Source organism: Fistularia commersonii, chromosome 28 (genome assembly GCF_037954325.1).
Source record: "Fistularia commersonii isolate RoL2024-O1a breed Wild chromosome 28, RoL_Fcom_v1.0, whole genome shotgun sequence".
In the NCBI taxonomy this organism is placed as follows: domain Eukaryota; kingdom Metazoa; phylum Chordata; class Actinopteri; order Syngnathiformes; family Fistulariidae; genus Fistularia; species Fistularia commersonii.
Genome location: NC_141311.1, coordinates 4,262,989 through 4,280,195, shown reverse-complemented (window position 1 = coordinate 4,280,195; position 17,207 = coordinate 4,262,989). Strand labels below are relative to the sequence as shown.

Here is a 17,207-nt window from a genome sequence, read left to right as displayed (position 1 = left end):
CCATATCCTGTGTCTATTTCATGTCCTTCTTCACGCCCCTTGTTTTCCTGTATCAGACGGGATGACAGATCCGGGGAACAGACTGTCGTACATCCTCATCAACCCTTCCCCAGACACCAGGCTGGAGCTGCACGACGTGGTGTGAGTATCCGAGCGGCACCGTGATTAAAAGCTCTTTAAAAATCGAGCGGAGGATTCAGACCCTTCGACAAAAATGATGGTCTCGATCTTAGCTTCTGTCCCCGGAATAGCACCTGTCCGAGTGCACGTGGACTGAGAGACCCAATTAAAATGTCAAAGTGACAACAAATTACTAAAAAGGTTCTGACAATCTTAAAGACCGGTATTTCTTTTTTACCCTCGTCTGAAAGCTACCACTTACACACATTTTAATAGTTCAGGATTTTTCTACCTTTACTTGACAAAAGGGCAAATTCAGTGTATGGGTTTTTTTTTTTTTTTTTTTTAATTCACCTCAGACTGCACATTGATAGTTAATGTTCCTCACTCTGTCTGGTCTGTGCGCAATAAAGGCTTTTAAGAGCAAGCACTTTTCAGTGAATCGCCAGAAGTTTAATAATGTACTATATTTTTCCATTTTCAGCCGTGCCGGTTGACTGTTTGTGCAGCTGCACTAACTACGGTCTTTCTGGGCTGACCTCTCAAGCACCATCCGAACAAGGGAAACTCTTTCTGTCGAGGAAATGTGACACATGACCGGCAGACACTGATTGTTGCGCACGAATTCACCTCACGTTGCTATTTTCTTACATTTCGAGTGCCTGTGCTTGTCAACCCCTAACAGCTCATTACAAAATAACAAACCACTATACACCCACCATGCACACACATAAAAATACAGTTTCTCCTACTATTCATTAGGATTTCTTTATCTTAATGCCTATATGACGTGAATGAAAGAGTGACTATTGCTTATCTATATGACCTGTGAATCATTGTAAGAGAGAAAATGGCTGTATATCTGAGTGTGTGACAGGGTGAATGGTTGTAGGTCTCTATAGGACTTGTGCGAGGGTGGACGTTTGCCTGAACTCCACCTCTCATCCAGAAACAGCTGGGATAGGCTCCGGCCGCCACCCCCGTGACCCTGTGTGCAGGATAAGCAGCCTAGATAATGACTAGATCAATGATTAGTATCTAGTTGGTATGTCATCTTCCTCCATGTTGAGTCTAAACTGTCAGCCGCTCCCTACAGAAAAGCAATGCATCTAAATTTAATGGCTTTTTTTCTTGGCTACACTTTTCTCATCTTTATGAAAATCAGCCTTCATTTGACTTTCTCTGCCATTGCTGTCAGGGAGATACAGTCTATGGTAGTCTGCAACAACAACCACAGCAGCAGCAACTAAACTTGAGCGGCCCTGAGTGAAAATTCACTGCACAACGGAGAGGATAATCCCAGAGGCCTTAAGCATCTCTTGGCGTTAGGGGAATATGCCGCGTTCCCCCGACACCAATGCTTTTCTTGTGTTAGCTTCCTTCACGCCTGCTTACGTTCATCAGGCTGAAACCGTAAAGTTGCATAAACGTGACCTCACGTGACCCGTTCCAGATAAGCTTCAATGATCTGATCCCGGTCATGAAGCCAACGGGTCGCAGCCATGAGCTTACAGAGGTCTTCTGTGACCATCTTGACCTTTTGCCCGATTACGCCGTCAGTTGCTTTTAATCTCTGGAAGAACAAAATGATACGTGTAGTTTACAAATATCAGCTAAGCGATTCAAGTTCAAGGACTAAACCATACCTCGAGCTAAATCACACTCCAAGCCAGAACTTAGTGAAGTGGCTTTTTCAGAAATGGATTAAAATAGTCTCAGACTTGTCCTAGAGTGAAGTTAGATAATCTCTTTTCTTGAAGGAAGACTAGAGCTAAAGACTTGTAAACCTTGATTACCGTATTTTTCGCACTATAAGGCGCATCAGATTATAAGGCGCATAGAATAGAAACTACTGTAGTGGCCGGGTTGCGTTATGCATCCACTAGATGAAGCTGCGCTAAAGGGTATGTCAACAAAACAGTCAGATAAGTCAGTCAAACTTCATTAATAGAACACAAACCAACGTTCTGACAACTCCGTTCACTCCCAAAACAATGCAATACGGTACCGTACATACTGGTAGCTCTTACCTGTATTTGCGCCGCCCCTGACTACGGTAGCAATAATTAACCAATATTGATCCATATATAGGGCGCATCAGATTACAAGGCGCACTGTCGGTTTTTGAGAATTAAAGGCTTTTACGTGCGCCTCATAGTGCGGAAAATACGGTACCCTGACCATATCGATACTGCTGAAAGACATCGACCATCACCGAGCCTGTCTCAGACACGGGAAGAACTACCGAGTGAATTCCACGATATCGATTTTTGTGTCCGTTTCCGTACGCACAAAGACAATGCAGCTGAAATCTTTTGTTTGCTTCAGACAAAGGGCCACCTCTACACCTCCTCTCCTTATTCATCACCTTGAGGTTTTTAAGAGAACCTGCTGTGTGCTAGCAATTGGATTAGCGAACGATAAATGCACATTTTAATGGATTATGAATGTTCCTCACAAGAGATACTGTATTTTTCGTACTATAGGAGGCACTTAAAATTCTTAAACGTTCTCAAATATCATCTGTGCGCCTTATGTATGAATTCTTGTTGTGCTTACCGACCTCAAACTAATCTTATGTGGCACCGTGGCTCAAAAATCAGTCAAAATGTTTCAGTACGACTTTGGTAAACGACAAAGCCGCTCCGCTTGATTGATTGTCGGACCGTTCCGACCTGACACGGCGACGTCGTATTAAAGTCGGTCCTTGGTTGATTATGGGTGGCAACGTCAGATATCTAATGATGTAGTGCTGGAATACAAAGTTGTTCCGACCTCACGCTAACTTCAGGTGTCCGCTATCGCTGGCAATGATAAACCAGAGAACAGTACGTAGTATGCGTACCTTCGCCACTTTTTGTAATTTCGGAACGTACTGTGCTTCAACATAATATGACTGTACATTTGTGTGTATGAGGACCACCAAAAATGACATGCTTATGAAGGGGCATTCAAGCTCAAGGCGATGAGTCACGTAGTTGATCATTGGAATAGAGCGGCCACGAAAGAATTCAGCATTAATGAATCAATCGTACGGAAGCGGAGGAATCAAGCAGATGAACTGCGCCACGTAAAGAAGAGTTTCCGATGGAACAAAGCGAGATGGACGAAATTCAACAGCGGGTTATTGAACGACGGAATGAATTGAATAAAGTTAGGCTTAAGTGACTTCTTTGTTTCGCTTTATATACCGTATGTTTTATCAGGCTCCTTATACGCGTGCACCTTATGTATGAAAATAGAACTGTTCATTGACATTGCGGCTTATAATGCAGCGCGCCTTATAGTCCGCAAAATACAGTAAATAAGATATTCAGTACGTGACACTGTGTTGCTGTGACGATGAGCTCCACAAAGCTTAAATGGATCTTTCTTGAGGTATAAATTACTAATCTCTTCCCCATTGCAGGTACCTGATCAGACCAGACCCCCTCTCTCTGGTACCCAATCAAGGGAGCAACAGGAAATGCAGCGCCGGGCTCACAGAGAGCCATAGGTTTGATACCCAGGACAGCACCCATCTGTGAGGGACGGGAAAAACAACGATACACATTTACTGTCTCAGAAATGAAGAAACTGTGAGATGGATGGCGATTCAGCCAAATGGCCTCATGCGTCCCGACGTTCCATCTGGGTGAACCGAGCGATGCTGGACATGCATGGACCTTTTCTATAACGATGGGAATGTTTTATTTATGCACCTTTCCATTTTCAAAGTAGAGCGCTGGGGACACAGAAGTGCATTTAATGAAAAACTGTATTTATATTTGTGAACATGCATGTTCAGTTCTGCATCATGTACGTGCGGCGTGTGTGTTAAGTATGCGTGAATGTATGTGTGGACGAAGGCGTTACCATGCTTACGGATCAAGAGCGAGACACTGCCACTGTTACCCGGACGGCGAAAGCAAAGCGCCGGCCGCCAAACGAAAGGGGTGTATTTTTTTGCGTCCTACTCTGTGTCGTCAGTGAGTTCGTCACACTCAATGTCGTTCAACGTTATCCGACACGGACGCCACGGTGCACGCGCCAAGTATGTTTTTATCCATCCGTTGTGTGCGTTTGTTCGCCTGTCATTGCAAGCCCCTTTTCGGAAAACACTCACCTGTCGCAGACACCCTCAGATGCACGCATTCATCCAATCTCACCAGCAGCGAAGGAATCCAAAGAGCACCAGTTTCAGTAGTGGATATTTTAAAAAAAACCTGCGGCGCCACACAGAAACATGTCACCGGTCATGTGGCCTGTTTTCCTGCCTGTATGTTTTTCTCTGCTTCAATCAGTCAGTCAGTCAGAGCCTCCCACCCATCGGCTTGCTTCTGCAGACATGCATGTTGGAGATGAAGGGGGGGTGGACGAAAAAACAATGGGAACGTGCTGTTGTTTAATGGCATCCAACTCAAATAGGACTCCAATAAGTGCTATTTTTGTCAAGCTCATAATGGATTCATTTTAAGAGCGTACGTGGGCACGGCTCAGTGTTCCGATCTGCTTGTACTGCACACAGCGAGAAATATCCATTCCACAAGTGACACGTTAATTTGCTAATCAAATCCAAATCAATCGGCACATTTTTGGTTATGATGTCAAATCTCCCACCGGTGAAATACGGCCAGTAGGGTAAGATCACGTGTTTTAAATAGAGTATTCTAAGGTATCTCATGATGCTTCTGCTCTTTGACGATACCGCCGGAGTCACCTAGTCGTGAGGATGGAAATTTTTCCCCTTGTTTGGGATTTTTGAGCTTCTCCCGTTGGATCACTTCATGGAGAAAAGGCGCGGCTGCTATGCGCCGCCCATGCCAACACCACCGCCGTAGTTTCAGTGCCATTATAAAAGCTGATAACATGTACATATTAAAAGTCAGTTAATGTAGCGTGTCGTTGCCTTTCTTTGTGGCTCTGGTGTCAATCTATGCCGATGCACCGTATCTCCTCTGCGCCATGTATAGATTTTAGGATTTAAAAACCATGCAGCCGCCACAGTGGTTGCTGCTAAATCATTTCAGGCCTTCAGTGTGGCGTCCCTAAGCTCATGCTGTTGGTTAATTCCTTGAATTCTTTGCATGGTGTGTGACTCATCTATTGTGAGGGCCGCAGGCATTTCAATACTACATGTATTATCCTGGACAGACAATGCAAGAGACACCGGTGGGCGGCATCTATCCTCACCTAATCATGTGTGTTAGCGTGTCACTGGATTTTTCTTTTGTGGCCCAAGGTAGAAACGATTTGATTTTACAACCGTTACTGAAATTTCAATTTTTTTTTCTCAATGAGAGCTCCAGTCTTCCGCCCCATTATTTTTCCACACGGGGACAGGGGTTGCACTGCAGCCAATTGAGTGGGTTTGGCAAGGCAGGCTAAACATGACGTGCCAACAGAGGATGACTGGGAGAGGTTCAGACAGAGGATGGAACACATATGGATGCTATATGTTCTCCTCACAGGAGCTCAAGAGGGGTCTGGAGACAGTGAATAAAATGATAGAAGGCTACACGTCAAGAGAGGAAGCTACAGGGACCTAAATGTACCAGGAACCGAGGTGACCTTTTGAGCGTCTCATTACTAAAACTTTGTTTACTCTTTAAAAAAAGCAGGCGAAATTGATTTTTTTTTTTTTGTTTACAGACTTTAAAAACACAGGCAAAGAAGCACCCCGATGTACTCTCTTGGCATGAGCCTTTAACATATTAGATACAACCATCTGTCACAACATCATACTCACAAGTTCACTGGCCTAGATATTAAACGTCCCCAAGTATCTGATTTATCGGGCTTCTGCTACTGGCTTCCACTGATATTTCATTTTCTGGCCCCAACTGTCAGACGTCACTGACCTTTGAAGCATTAAGGAGTCCTTGCGTCTGGTTGGCGCCCAGGTGGATATGGATGGTCTCAACCTGCTGGTGACCAAAGCTGGGTTCCCGGCCAGGGCCGGATGCCAGTTCGGAGGACATGCGGAATACCTGCTACGCCAATGCCATTGGGCCTGTCAACGTCACCAAAGAATAATTAGATATTGGTCATTTTTCATCATCAATGAACAAAAATGATTCCAGTGACTTGAAGTCTCTTACCGAGAACCTCATCAACCTCAACCACACCCCCTGCTGATCATCATTTTTCACGAGCTCCCGCCTCGCCTGCGTGCAGCTGTGAAGGACGTCCTGCAGCAAAGCGGCACTCATTAACATCTCCTCGGTCTTGGGCTCGCATTCAACATTTGGAAACTGTCACATTTCTTACATCCCGGCCAACTGCGGCCGCATGAGCGAGGTAAGTGGCCACCTGTTGATGCCGTGACCTCATTGACCATTCAGCGGGGGAGGAGTGTCCAACTGTCACCTTCACTGATGCATTAGTTATCGTCGTCCCTCTTTCGTCTTCTCAGGCGAGCATGAATATGCGGACAGCGCGTGAGGAAGGACAGGATCCTGTTTTCAGTGCCGCATCCTGGCTGGTCGCGCAAGGACATGGCCGGGGAATCGGTGCGTCAGCTAGCTTCCTGTCCTGGTCCGTATGTTCAGAGAGCCTGCATGGGGCGGCCAAAGAAGAAACGTATTTAAATGAAATTACATAATTTCTCTGTGTAACAACTACAGAACTACATGACGGGATGCTGCCGCTCAATGTTACACTTCCTCTTACCGTCTCTTCCACGTGCCTTACATTGATTGAACTTCCAATAAAGAAAAAAATGAATCAGATTAACAATTTATTATTGGAATATGTAGATTTAAGACACAGAGATACACTATTACACAGCAAACCCACACAGTACAGGCATGGACACAAGCAATTCTGCAGGCGGATGCACTGAAAGGATAAAACAGAAAAATTGAGAATTTTGAATTTTCTGCACATGCACTTGATACACGGCGATGTAACCGACACACCGTCATGTGGTCGTACATTTGAAGCAGGAGGAAAACCAAGCGTCGCGGTCATAGCACCTGCACCTTCTTCTCCTTTGCATCCTGGAGCAACAGTCTACTCAAACAATATAAGACTCTTCATGTCAAAGTAGACACGACGCACCATTGAATTGTCATATTCTACTATTTGTATTCTGTGTGCCGTTTCTTTTTCATACAGTTTTTTTGAACTGACTTATCAGTTCAAAAAAGCGTGTTTTACTTTGAGGAAAAAAAACCAACATGATAATTATCTGAGCTTAAGGGCCTGTAAAGCTGACATCTAAACCCGAGAATGAGGGCGTCTGAGCTCTCGCGGGAGCCTTTATATCACCCATGCGATTCTGACCACCAAGCAAATGTTAATATGCACGAGGGCCGGCAGAAACGGAGCCTCCCTGGATTATAAGGGCGATTCCATCCCCTGGTAGGGTGAAAGGACTACTACGACTGAATGAAATAAATGAAATGCAATCTCTTGTCACCGCTTCATGCCATTTTCCTTGAAATTATCTGATAAACACTCCGGCGTGAGTTAAATTCGCTAAACAATCCTGTCCTCGGCCGGTGAGCTGAGGGTCCAATCACCACGAGGCACTGTTCCACACAGCGACCTTGACGGGGCAAATCTTGAGCGGCTTTGGGTTGTTCCCCTGGATGTTCGCCCCGGGGCAGAAGAAGGGATACAGCTTGTCGGTAAAGAAGTCATTGAAGGTGTAAATCGGCACCATGCTGATGGGGTTGGAAAAGGCCACCTCTCCGGACTCGTAGTCCAGCTGCACCCGAACTCTGGTCAGCTCCCCCTGCACCTGCAGCCTGGTGCTGGGCCTGGTCATGGCCGAGTATTCCCCCTCATAGTGCGATATCATCCAAAAGCCGCCCTCCGGGCAGCCCGATATTCGGCCTTTTCTGTCGATGGACTCCCTGACCACTCCGAGCATCCAGTCCACCTTATCGCCCACGTCTACCTCCCAGGCGTGGCGGCCCGACGTAAAGCCCTCGGAGCCGAGCACGAAGACGAACTGTCCGAAACGTTCGGGATTGTCCGGAAGCTTCTGCAGGGATCCGCTGTTGGCCACGCTCGTCAGGTCCTTGGAGATGGACAGCCACGAGTACGCAGTGTTGGGGTCCAGGGTGATGGGGGCTAAAACATCCGATACACTTCGGTTAGGCAAAAATATTTGCCTGAATAATTTGACTGAGATAGGTCACAAAATGATAAGAAATACTGAGTCACATGGGGACTTACTGTACTGAACCAGCTCCACCATCTTCTCCCAAACATGGTACTTGAGGGAGCTGACATGCTTGGCAACATCGACGAGAGCGTCAGACACTTTTCCTGGATCCTTTTGCGGGATCTGAGCTCTGGAGAGAGAATCCACAGAGGTTTTGGCAACATTAAGCCCAATGACTTGGATCTACCGATGAGGTGTTCCAGAGACACCCTTACCTCTTCTTGGTGTTGGTGTAATTCTGAGATCAAAAAAAGGAAAAAAAGCATTACTTTATGTTTCTGCAAAGACGGACAAACGCAGAAAGACGTTGGAACACACCCGAAGGAATTGACCGTCGCTGGACGCGATCTCATTCTCGATGGCGATGACGGCGTGAGAGAAGGTGAGGATGTCCCTGGTGATGCTATCGGACTTCTTTTTCACCAGCTCTTTCTTCTCCTCGTCCTCTTGCCGGAGGTCGGCCAGCCGGGTGCTCTCCTCCTTCTTCAGGAACTCGTGGAGCTGCTCAAACTCCTCTCTGATCTGCTTCTCCGTGGCCTGGGTCTGACTCTGAGCGGTACAGAGGATTGAAACATCGCTGGAAACCAAACATGAGATCCCGGGACAATCATTACAGCTTCCCCCGGTGAGCACCGACGCGTTTGTCGATAAATAGTTAACTCGAGTTAGATGACCAGGTGTCATCCACTGACTCAGATCTGAAACCAGCAGACATGGGACTCGAAACCAGATTCTCACGATGCCGAATCGTCACTGATCGGAAACGCGACGTCACCAGATGATCTACGGAAACCAGGAGATCCATAGTTGTATGTTGGTCGATCACTGCTGATTTACACAAGACACGAGCTACCTTGCAAACAGGTTCACTACCACATCGAGGTACGAGTAAGGTGCATCTGAAACTGCATACATTTCTTGGTTTTATTAGTTTGGGTGGTTTTCAAGCTACTCTTTTTAATTATGCAAGGCATAGAAGTCACGCTGAGTCAGAGAACTAAGAAAAAATAAAGTTTGTTCACACAAACACACCCACATATCAGGGATTATTAGGACCAATCAGCAGAAACACGCAAAAGAGGAAACGTAAGCTCCCCAGACAGTCCGTCTTGGGAATCCAGAACATCCAAAATATAAATGGTTGCACATGAACCACTAAAATGAGTGAGATCGCTGACTATGCTGAGGAGGACTGATCTGCCAGACGGGTACGACGCCTGTGGATCTCTCAGGATTGCTAATAAACCAACTGGACTGACTCAAAGTAGCTGAGCTGCTTTCAGCTAGAATGCTGCCCACCTTTAGAAAGAATGCCAGGAAAAAAAATCTGCGGCAAAAGGCGGGGAAAGGCGGTTTTTCATCTCTGCTCACCTTTCACGGGTTTATTTAATGTGTTAAATTATTTTCAGTTTAGCTTTGACATGTTTTGGCCCTTTGGATGTTGCAGGGCATGGCTGCTGTGCTACAGAATTGCATTAACCGCGGATTTATTATGAACGCATCTGCTTGTTTGGCACAGAGCGGTAGTGGTTGTGACAATATTGTCCTTTTCCATCAGGGATGGTAATTCAATTTAAGATGGCCCCGCCTGAATATATCAACTGTGTTATGTCATAATACAACCTTAATTTAATTTATGCACCAGCATCCATCTGCCTGCTATCTCCTCAAAATAAACCTTGACATATAAATAACTCTTTCTAAAATAATGGAACTGTGTCAAATTTCAAGTCTTCTTGAGTGCTCTCCCAATAAAGCGTCAACTGGGGACCTTCGCCGTTGAACGTAAACAGAGTGGAATTTAGTCGGCACGTTTACGCACCAGCGATGCAGGTCCTTCTCCTGTTTTCGAGGACAAGCGTGTGTTTATTTATACCTTGATGTGCACAGTTGTGTCATCACACTCCTGCTTGGCTTCATACAGGCGACGCAAGTTCTTCTTAAGAGGAATCAGCTCCTGCTTCAGCTCTGCCTGGAGGGGGTGGAGGATGGAGAACACCTGATCAGTGAACTAAAGACCATTTTGAGGGATTTGATTGTCTGATATTGCGTGACTCCAAAAATTAATACTTCTTATAGTCACTAGTGGTGCTAATTCTAAAAGTAAATTACTACTTATTTTTATATTGTAGCTTATCATTTATCATTATCATTTTTTTTCCAAAGTTATGGAAAAGTTTTTAACCAAAACAGGAACAGGAGTGCAGTACCTTCAGATCCTGGGCTCCTTCTTCTAAGGGACACACTTGGTGTCCCTGGTGGTTCTTGGACGTGTGACACACACAGCACAGGACTTCGAAGTCGTCCAGACAGAAGAGTTTCAGAACTTCCCCGTGGGTGTTGCACTTCTCCTCAAGTATTCCAACCTGATCCTGGGTCCCCGCCGCTCCAGCTCCGACCGCGGACGTCTTCAGCTCCTGCTCCCGCAGGAAGGTGTCTGCCACGTTCTTCAGAGCCAAGCTGACCGTGGGCTCGGTGAGGGAGCACTTCCTGCGGCACACCGGACACTCGCGGCGGGCCTTCTTCTTGTTCCAGAACTGCTGCAAACAGGCTCGGCAGAAGCTGTGGCTGCACTTGAGCACCACCGGGTCCTTGAAGATCTCGCAGCAGATCGGGCACGACAGCTCCTCTTCCAGCATGGAGCCTGACCTGGAGGAAGCGGCACGCGGTCGGAGAGCTGCCGTTACCTTGGGGCTCTGTAAGAAAGACAGTTTCCCAGGCTGGGAGGAAGCACGTGGGCGCAACGCCATGGCGAGTTCCTGATGGCAGGAGGCTGCTTTGAAAGCCGGGGTTATTTGCTACCGAAATTGCCGCCCTATTACTAGAAGTGACGCTTCGAGGTGGCTCTCCCTTTGTGAAGGAGGAAGACAAGATTCCAGCGCGAGTCCACAGAGAAATTTGGCCAGTTAACGTGCAACCGGGGTTATAGATCAACAGGGACTTGAAAAACTGGTTTACTTCCCTTCTGGTAAATAAAGGACATGTCACCACCCCTCAGCTGCCAGACACATCGGGACTGAGGAAAAGGGGACGATCCCTGCTTGCCGGATCGCTAAACCCGGAAAAAAAGGGTTGCTCGATAAACAGCGATTTGAATTTCTTTGTATTTGCAAATATCAGATGTAGGGCAGACCCCGACCCAAACGGGTCACTTCGACCTCGGTTGCGCCTGACCGGCATTGATCCAGCTCACCGAGGTAGATTGTTACCTCTGGTGCCCTGCTGACAGATTTCACTGCAGAGTTAAATGTCATTTATATTTTAGCAGAGACAAAAGGAAGGAGAAACACAAACACTTGTACCGACCATAAACGTCGGGAAGCATCCCTCAAGTGCTGGGTGTATCCACCCACAGCAGCTACTCTGATCCAAATAAACACTTCACCAAAGTGATGTCTGTATGGTAAACCGGGTTCGAGACAACAGAACACTTTGTTACTTGGAGGTATGGGGGGGGTGAGGGGTAAAAAAATTCCACAGTGATGTTATAACTGCATTATAATTGCACATTAACAGTGTAATACAAAGCCATCAAAATAACGTGTTCTTCTCATTGTTCATTACATATCACGTAGATATCCATTAACTTGGTGGAATGAACCAGTAATTCATCTTACAACAAAATAGCTTCATCTTTGGATATACTAAGAAGGTTAACACCTATGGATTTCTTCTAAGACGCCCGTCTCAACTGAGTAGTTGGCGCTTTGTGGAAAGTCAGCGGTTTTCATCTTCTTTTGAATAGACAAAAGAATACACAGTAACATGAGATGGAAGTAGTTTGGTTATCGATCAGGCCAGACAGAATGTTTGGGCCTGCATGCACCAGGATGAAACTGAGTAAAATGGCAAATGAAGAAATGTTTGTATCAGACTGCTTCTTTTTTGTTTAGAACACATCTGGCTATCATCGTCACACTGCTTCAAAACAGAACTTCCAACACGATTGACTCTTTCACAGACCTTGCTTCGAAATAAGAACACACATCACTTTGCAGTAAAAAAAAAAAAAAAAAGAAAAATACTAGCATTAAAGAAAATGAAATCGGCACAGACCACATTCCTTCATTCTTCTCGTTCCATGGCAACAATGACCTTTGATAAAAGTAAAATTAACACTGACTTTCTTTAACACTGAATAAAGTAAAACTGGAATGTGCAGCTGCTCAGTCCCCTTCATTGCAGCAAGGAATAGGTTCAATAACAGCAAACAAACACCACAAATTCTTCTTTTCCTTTTAAGTCAGTGAGCTACATTTTACTATTACTCCTTTCCAACCCCAATTTTGACCTTAAAAAAAGAAAGAAACAGCAGAATTTGTCTTGAAGATTAAAAAAAATGTAACAGCACATGCGTGTAAAAACTGAGCAGTAACAATAAGTAGTTCAAGACAACAGGGGAGGCTCAGGCTGAACTGTCCCATGCAGTTCCTGCTCACTGTGATGCAATTCAGCCTCTTTCCACTTCAGTTCTCGGTTTAAAAGCACAGTGCAGCGCAGCGCGAGGTGGATTTTTTTTCTTCATAGTAATGCCAAGTATCGAAGATCTACATTGCGTTGTCCTTCAGTAATCCCTCATTGGAGACCTGCCCTCGCCTTCTTTCACAGCCGGCAACAATACGGACATGCAGGGTCACAGGGAATGAATCATCTGCGTGCTTGTAGTTTCTAGGAAACACCGGAAGACACTTAAAAGCACTTGGGAATTCATCTTGGTTAAGTTCCTCTCCCAAAAACTGGCAATATCCTCGTTTTCTAGGCAGTCTCCCAAAACTAAACTGAAACATAATAAATGTATACACTAGAATAAAAACTAACTTATGACAGTAGTGTAGTGTTTCCTAGTAGTGCTGAATGTTCTGGGTGACACACACACAGGTATTTTTCTGCTTAGCTGCTGTGGTTACACCCGCCCAACCTTAGCATCGCCGATTGCTCCCCAAACGTCAAAAACAAATTCGTCTGGGAAGGCAAAGTCTCCCAGGGTTTCATCCAGAGCTTCTGCAAACTCGTCCGGGTTCTTTTTGTCTTTTCCCAACTCCACCATGGTAGCCGCTAAGGGAAGAGAGAAACATGTAGACAATCTGATGAACTTCTAATGAAGGCAGCAGTAGAGCCAGGAGACACACGCAGACACACTCACCCAGCTCACTGTCTCTGATGCCCATGTAGCTTTCGAGAAGGTCATCCACTTTCTCAATTGCCTTTTCCTCAAATGCGGAGGGCTGCGAAAAAGGAAAAAAACAAACACATTGAGGGAAAAAAACAAATAGCCTTTAAATCCACAAGTACAGTAAACAGACTCACCAGTTCCTCCACCGTGGCCGGTCCTTTAGAGCGCAGCCTCAAAGTGCCCCTGCCTGTTCCGAGCTGTATCCCAGACGCAGACCTGGAACCTCCAGAGCGCTGGCTGATCATGTCTGCACACATTTAAACGGCTACTCCCTTAATGTTTCGTAACATCCGACAGCTCTCCAAGTCATGTTTTTCAGTAAACTTCCAAAAATTACTTTGTCACTGCACAACTATCAGATTTTAAACTGTTGCAGAGTTTGACATAGCCATCTATAAAAACTTAACATGGCTAAAACAGTCAAAATACTTTGAATTAAACTCACTGTTTCACTGTCATTTAGTGATGATGATCTTGTTCTCATGCCAAAGCTTCCATCTTTATTTGGGATATGAATGTTTGTTTGCTTTGTTTTTATCTATTTATTTTAAATATATAAAATTATGAATAAATAAATAAAGGCTTTTTGTCAACATTCATGTCTGAAAGAAGTCGTGCAAAGATCTGCAGAGTGAAATCATGCAACAGCCCATGAAAAAATATCCACAAATTAGTAAAAACATTAAGAGAAAAGAAAATGGCCCCATGACAGTGATGTAAACATAAGTAAATATGTAAATGCAACCAAAAAGTGCTGGTTGACTGATTGCAGAACAATCAATTGGATCAATAATGAATGCAGCAGCCACAGTCAAAAATCCTGACACGTGAAGGGTAAGTAACAGATTTGTGGCATCCTTAGTTAACTATAGCATTTCATATCTGTGTGACTGTTGGGATAGTCAGGGAGTGCACAAGAAAAAAAGCAGCATAGATGCAAAGATGTTGGACTGTAAAGGGAAAGTCATCATAAACTATCTATTTCACATCAGCTGTTCTTTCACAGACACGTACCAAAGGCTTTGAGAGGTTCCACGAGCTTTATGGTGAAGTCCTTCCCTTTAGGCAGCTCCTTAAGCATCTTGGCCACCTCATAGTGTCGACAGCCGATGAGCCGATGGCCATTGATCGACTCGATCATGTCTCCTACATTGATGACCTGGATTTGGTGAATGATGCTCCCCTCTCTGATTCTCTGAAAGCAACAAAACTCTTATGAGTGACATGCTCCATTGCCGAGGCGGCTGCTACGCCTCTACCGTGCCATTTCAATTTCACATTGCGAGCTCTGTAAAACACTCCTGTCTCATCTGTCTCGTCAAGAGCAGATCAATCGTGTCAGCCATATAAAGATTACACACCTTGATGAAAGCGTATCCAGCTCCATTATCGGTAATCGTCAGCCCAAGTGCATCCTCCCCTTTGAACACTTCTATTTCCTTTCGCTGGCCTTTGATGTGGGCAAAAATAAAGTCCTCCAGCCCAATCTGTCCCCCTAACAGCTTATCCATGTCCACCTTGTGAGTGTTAAGTGTGCAAAACATAACCTGCAGAAAGATGAAAAAACTAAACACTTTTCTGCTTGCGAAATGAAGCAACAACTGCTTTTGAGCTTACAAACTGCAGGTCCCCTCACCTCTGCAGGAGGTATCCCAAACGCCTCGCCAATTTTGGCGTAGAGCTCCCGCACATTACTGAACCCCTCGATACGGCCTGTCGGGCTGCCGTGGGCGAGCTGAGTGTGGAAGATGAGACGAGGTCGCATGCTGCTGGGTGGAGGAGGCAGACCTTCAGAGGTGGCACCGTCTCCCAGCCCGGTGACACCTCCATCTAGGCCATCCATACCCGGCAGATTGAGACCTGCCCGGATGGGCTCAGCTTCCTCATTCTCGACTAAAGGGGATGCCTTCTTCCTTCTTCCCAAACCCAGAGGCATAGTAGTCCTGCAAGGCGAGCCAAGGGGATGCAGGGAGTGGAAGCTGCCTTGAAGTTATGACTCGGTCAAGGCCAACATAAACCTTTTCGTTGGAATCGGCTGCAAGTTTGGTTGATCTTCACGTCACAACAATAACGTGATCCACGAGATGAGCTTGAAAAGCGGTCTTATCCAGGCACTGTGCGAATTTACAAATCCACACATCAGAGCAGCTCACATAGCTGTCATGTCCATTGGGGTTCGGGGGGGGAGGGTGCTATAAAACAGGAGACAAACAGTACTTAGCCCTTCAAAAATCTCTATTATAAACATCACAATCATACTATACACTTTAAGACTTGGAACGACAACAAGTAGCCTGGAGCTTTTCTTTATCGTTTCACGTTGTAGCCTTGTCAACGTTGAAGCTAATTTTAGCTGCTAACTCTAAGACTCGTTTTCTACCGACGTCTTCATACAAAAACCTCTGACAACTGCAAGGTAACAGTTAGCTTAACATTTCGCCGCTATAAGCCAAAGGTATTGATAAAGCAATACATTAGAGAGCTAGTATTTCTGGGCTAATGTCAGTTAGCTTGTATGACTAATTGCTAACTAGCGTTTGAGGGGAGTAAACACGGCAGGCCAGTCATTCTCACCAAAGCAGGAGTTTCAACCAAGTCGTTAGCTCTTCCTTGTTGCTTTTTGTGATACTGAGACTTGCCCGATATGTTACGACGCGCTTGCTATTTTCAAATGTGCCTTAGTCCGCCGACTAAATCAACCCCAGCGGGCAGTAGAGGCAGTCTAGCCGGATGAGTGTGTCGCTATGCCGCTGTTTAGATTAGCGCTATGTCTTGTCCAACCCAGCAGGGGTGGAACGGTGATGCCTTCAATTATCCTCGTAAATCTAAGTTTCAAAAGCTTTCACTTAAGCAGTCACACCGCGAATAGAAAATGGTGAAAGTGACTACAACCCAGACCGAGATGGCGAAAAATATAACTTTTCGACTGCACTGTATTACATTAACAATGTGAAATCAGCAATAATTTATACTTAATTTTTAGCTGCTATCTCCAACACTTTGGAAAACTTTTTTGACGAGTGCAATGTCGCTAAGATGTGACAGAGCAGGGATGCATTCACGGACGCTGTTTCCTGTTTACCGCTAACTTTTGAAAGGTTTAAATTGAGAGTTGTTCTGCCACAAACCTATAATTTCGTCTGTTGTTATGGATCGAAATATTGCAGTGCGAACGTAACTTTCCTTTGGCGACGGTAAGTTGTTGACTCACAGATCTTCTGAAGGATATAGTTTTCTCTCCGGGGCTGTCAGTGGAAAAGAGCACGGCTATTTCTTTTATTTATTCTTCATTTGGGAAAAAAAAAACATTTATTTTACATCTAATGAATGAACTCCTGACATTCTCTATTCATCTTGAATTTGTTTCTAAATCGCTCTAGTGGGAGCGTACTCCCGTTTTACATCTGCAAAACGAAGATGTCGTTACGCATTTTGACCACCAGATGGAAACAGTTCATCTTTGTGAGATGTCAGTGTTGGGTGGTTATTTTCTAGCACAAATAAAGGTATTAAACAAATAGTTTGCTGGACAGCACTGCAATAAGATCCGACGCAATAAGTCTCTTTCTAATGCAGTTGAAAATTAGTTTACAATATTTCAGAGATCTGCCTGCATGTCTCCAGCCTCTGCTGAATCTGTGGAAACCCAGGGATTTCCAGAGGAAGGTGTTTGGGTAAGCTCTGCCAAGCTTTCCATATTTTTGGGAGAAGTTCTGGCTCAAAATGTTTATAAAAATGATTAGTTGACATTATATATAA

At 45.1% G+C, this 17,207-nt stretch overlaps 3 protein-coding genes across 6 annotated transcripts in view; 1 reads left to right on the top strand and 2 right to left on the bottom strand.

Moving 5' to 3' along the window:
* Nucleotides 1-4,997, top strand: part of kcnt2b (potassium sodium-activated channel subfamily T member 2b) — a 40,086-nt gene extending 35,089 nt beyond the window's left edge. For all 3 annotated transcript variants that reach the window (XM_086175736.1, XM_086175735.1, XM_086175734.1), the window contains 2 exons: nt 57-141; nt 3,530-4,997. In XM_086175736.1, coding sequence (XP_086031862.1) covers nt 57-141; nt 3,530-3,647 — 203 coding nt within the window. In that variant the 3' untranslated portion in view covers nt 3,648-4,997. The remainder of the gene's footprint in view (nt 1-56; nt 142-3,529) is intronic.
* A 1,844-nt stretch (nt 4,998-6,841) lies between these two features.
* On the bottom strand, nt 6,842-11,380 carry LOC147217250 (E3 ubiquitin-protein ligase TRIM39-like). 2 transcript variants are annotated; one of them, XM_086176066.1, is made up of 6 exons: nt 10,486-11,380; nt 10,152-10,247; nt 8,594-8,824; nt 8,491-8,513; nt 8,287-8,405; nt 6,842-8,181 (listed from the first exon to the last, which is right to left on the bottom strand). In XM_086176066.1, exons 1-6 carry the CDS (start codon nt 11,023-11,025, stop codon nt 7,622-7,624), a joined length of 1,569 nt encoding a protein of 522 aa, XP_086032192.1. In that variant the 5' UTR covers nt 11,026-11,380; the 3' UTR covers nt 6,842-7,621. The 2 variants fall into 2 exon arrangements, with proteins under 2 accessions (XP_086032192.1, XP_086032193.1); XM_086176067.1 differs by having other exon boundaries at nt 8,594-8,852; nt 10,486-10,621.
* Nucleotides 11,381-11,518: 138 nt separating this feature from the next.
* Nucleotides 11,519-16,231, bottom strand: gipc1 (GIPC PDZ domain containing family, member 1). The gene is made up of 7 exons (XM_086176068.1): nt 16,023-16,231; nt 15,085-15,640; nt 14,810-14,995; nt 14,463-14,643; nt 13,583-13,695; nt 13,419-13,500; nt 11,519-13,330 (listed from the first exon to the last, which is right to left on the bottom strand). The coding sequence occupies exons 2-7, from the start codon at nt 15,382-15,384 to the stop codon at nt 13,179-13,181; spliced, it is 1,014 nt and encodes a 337-aa protein (XP_086032194.1). The 5' UTR covers nt 15,385-15,640; nt 16,023-16,231; the 3' UTR covers nt 11,519-13,178.
* Nucleotides 16,232-17,207: the final 976 nt, after the last annotated feature.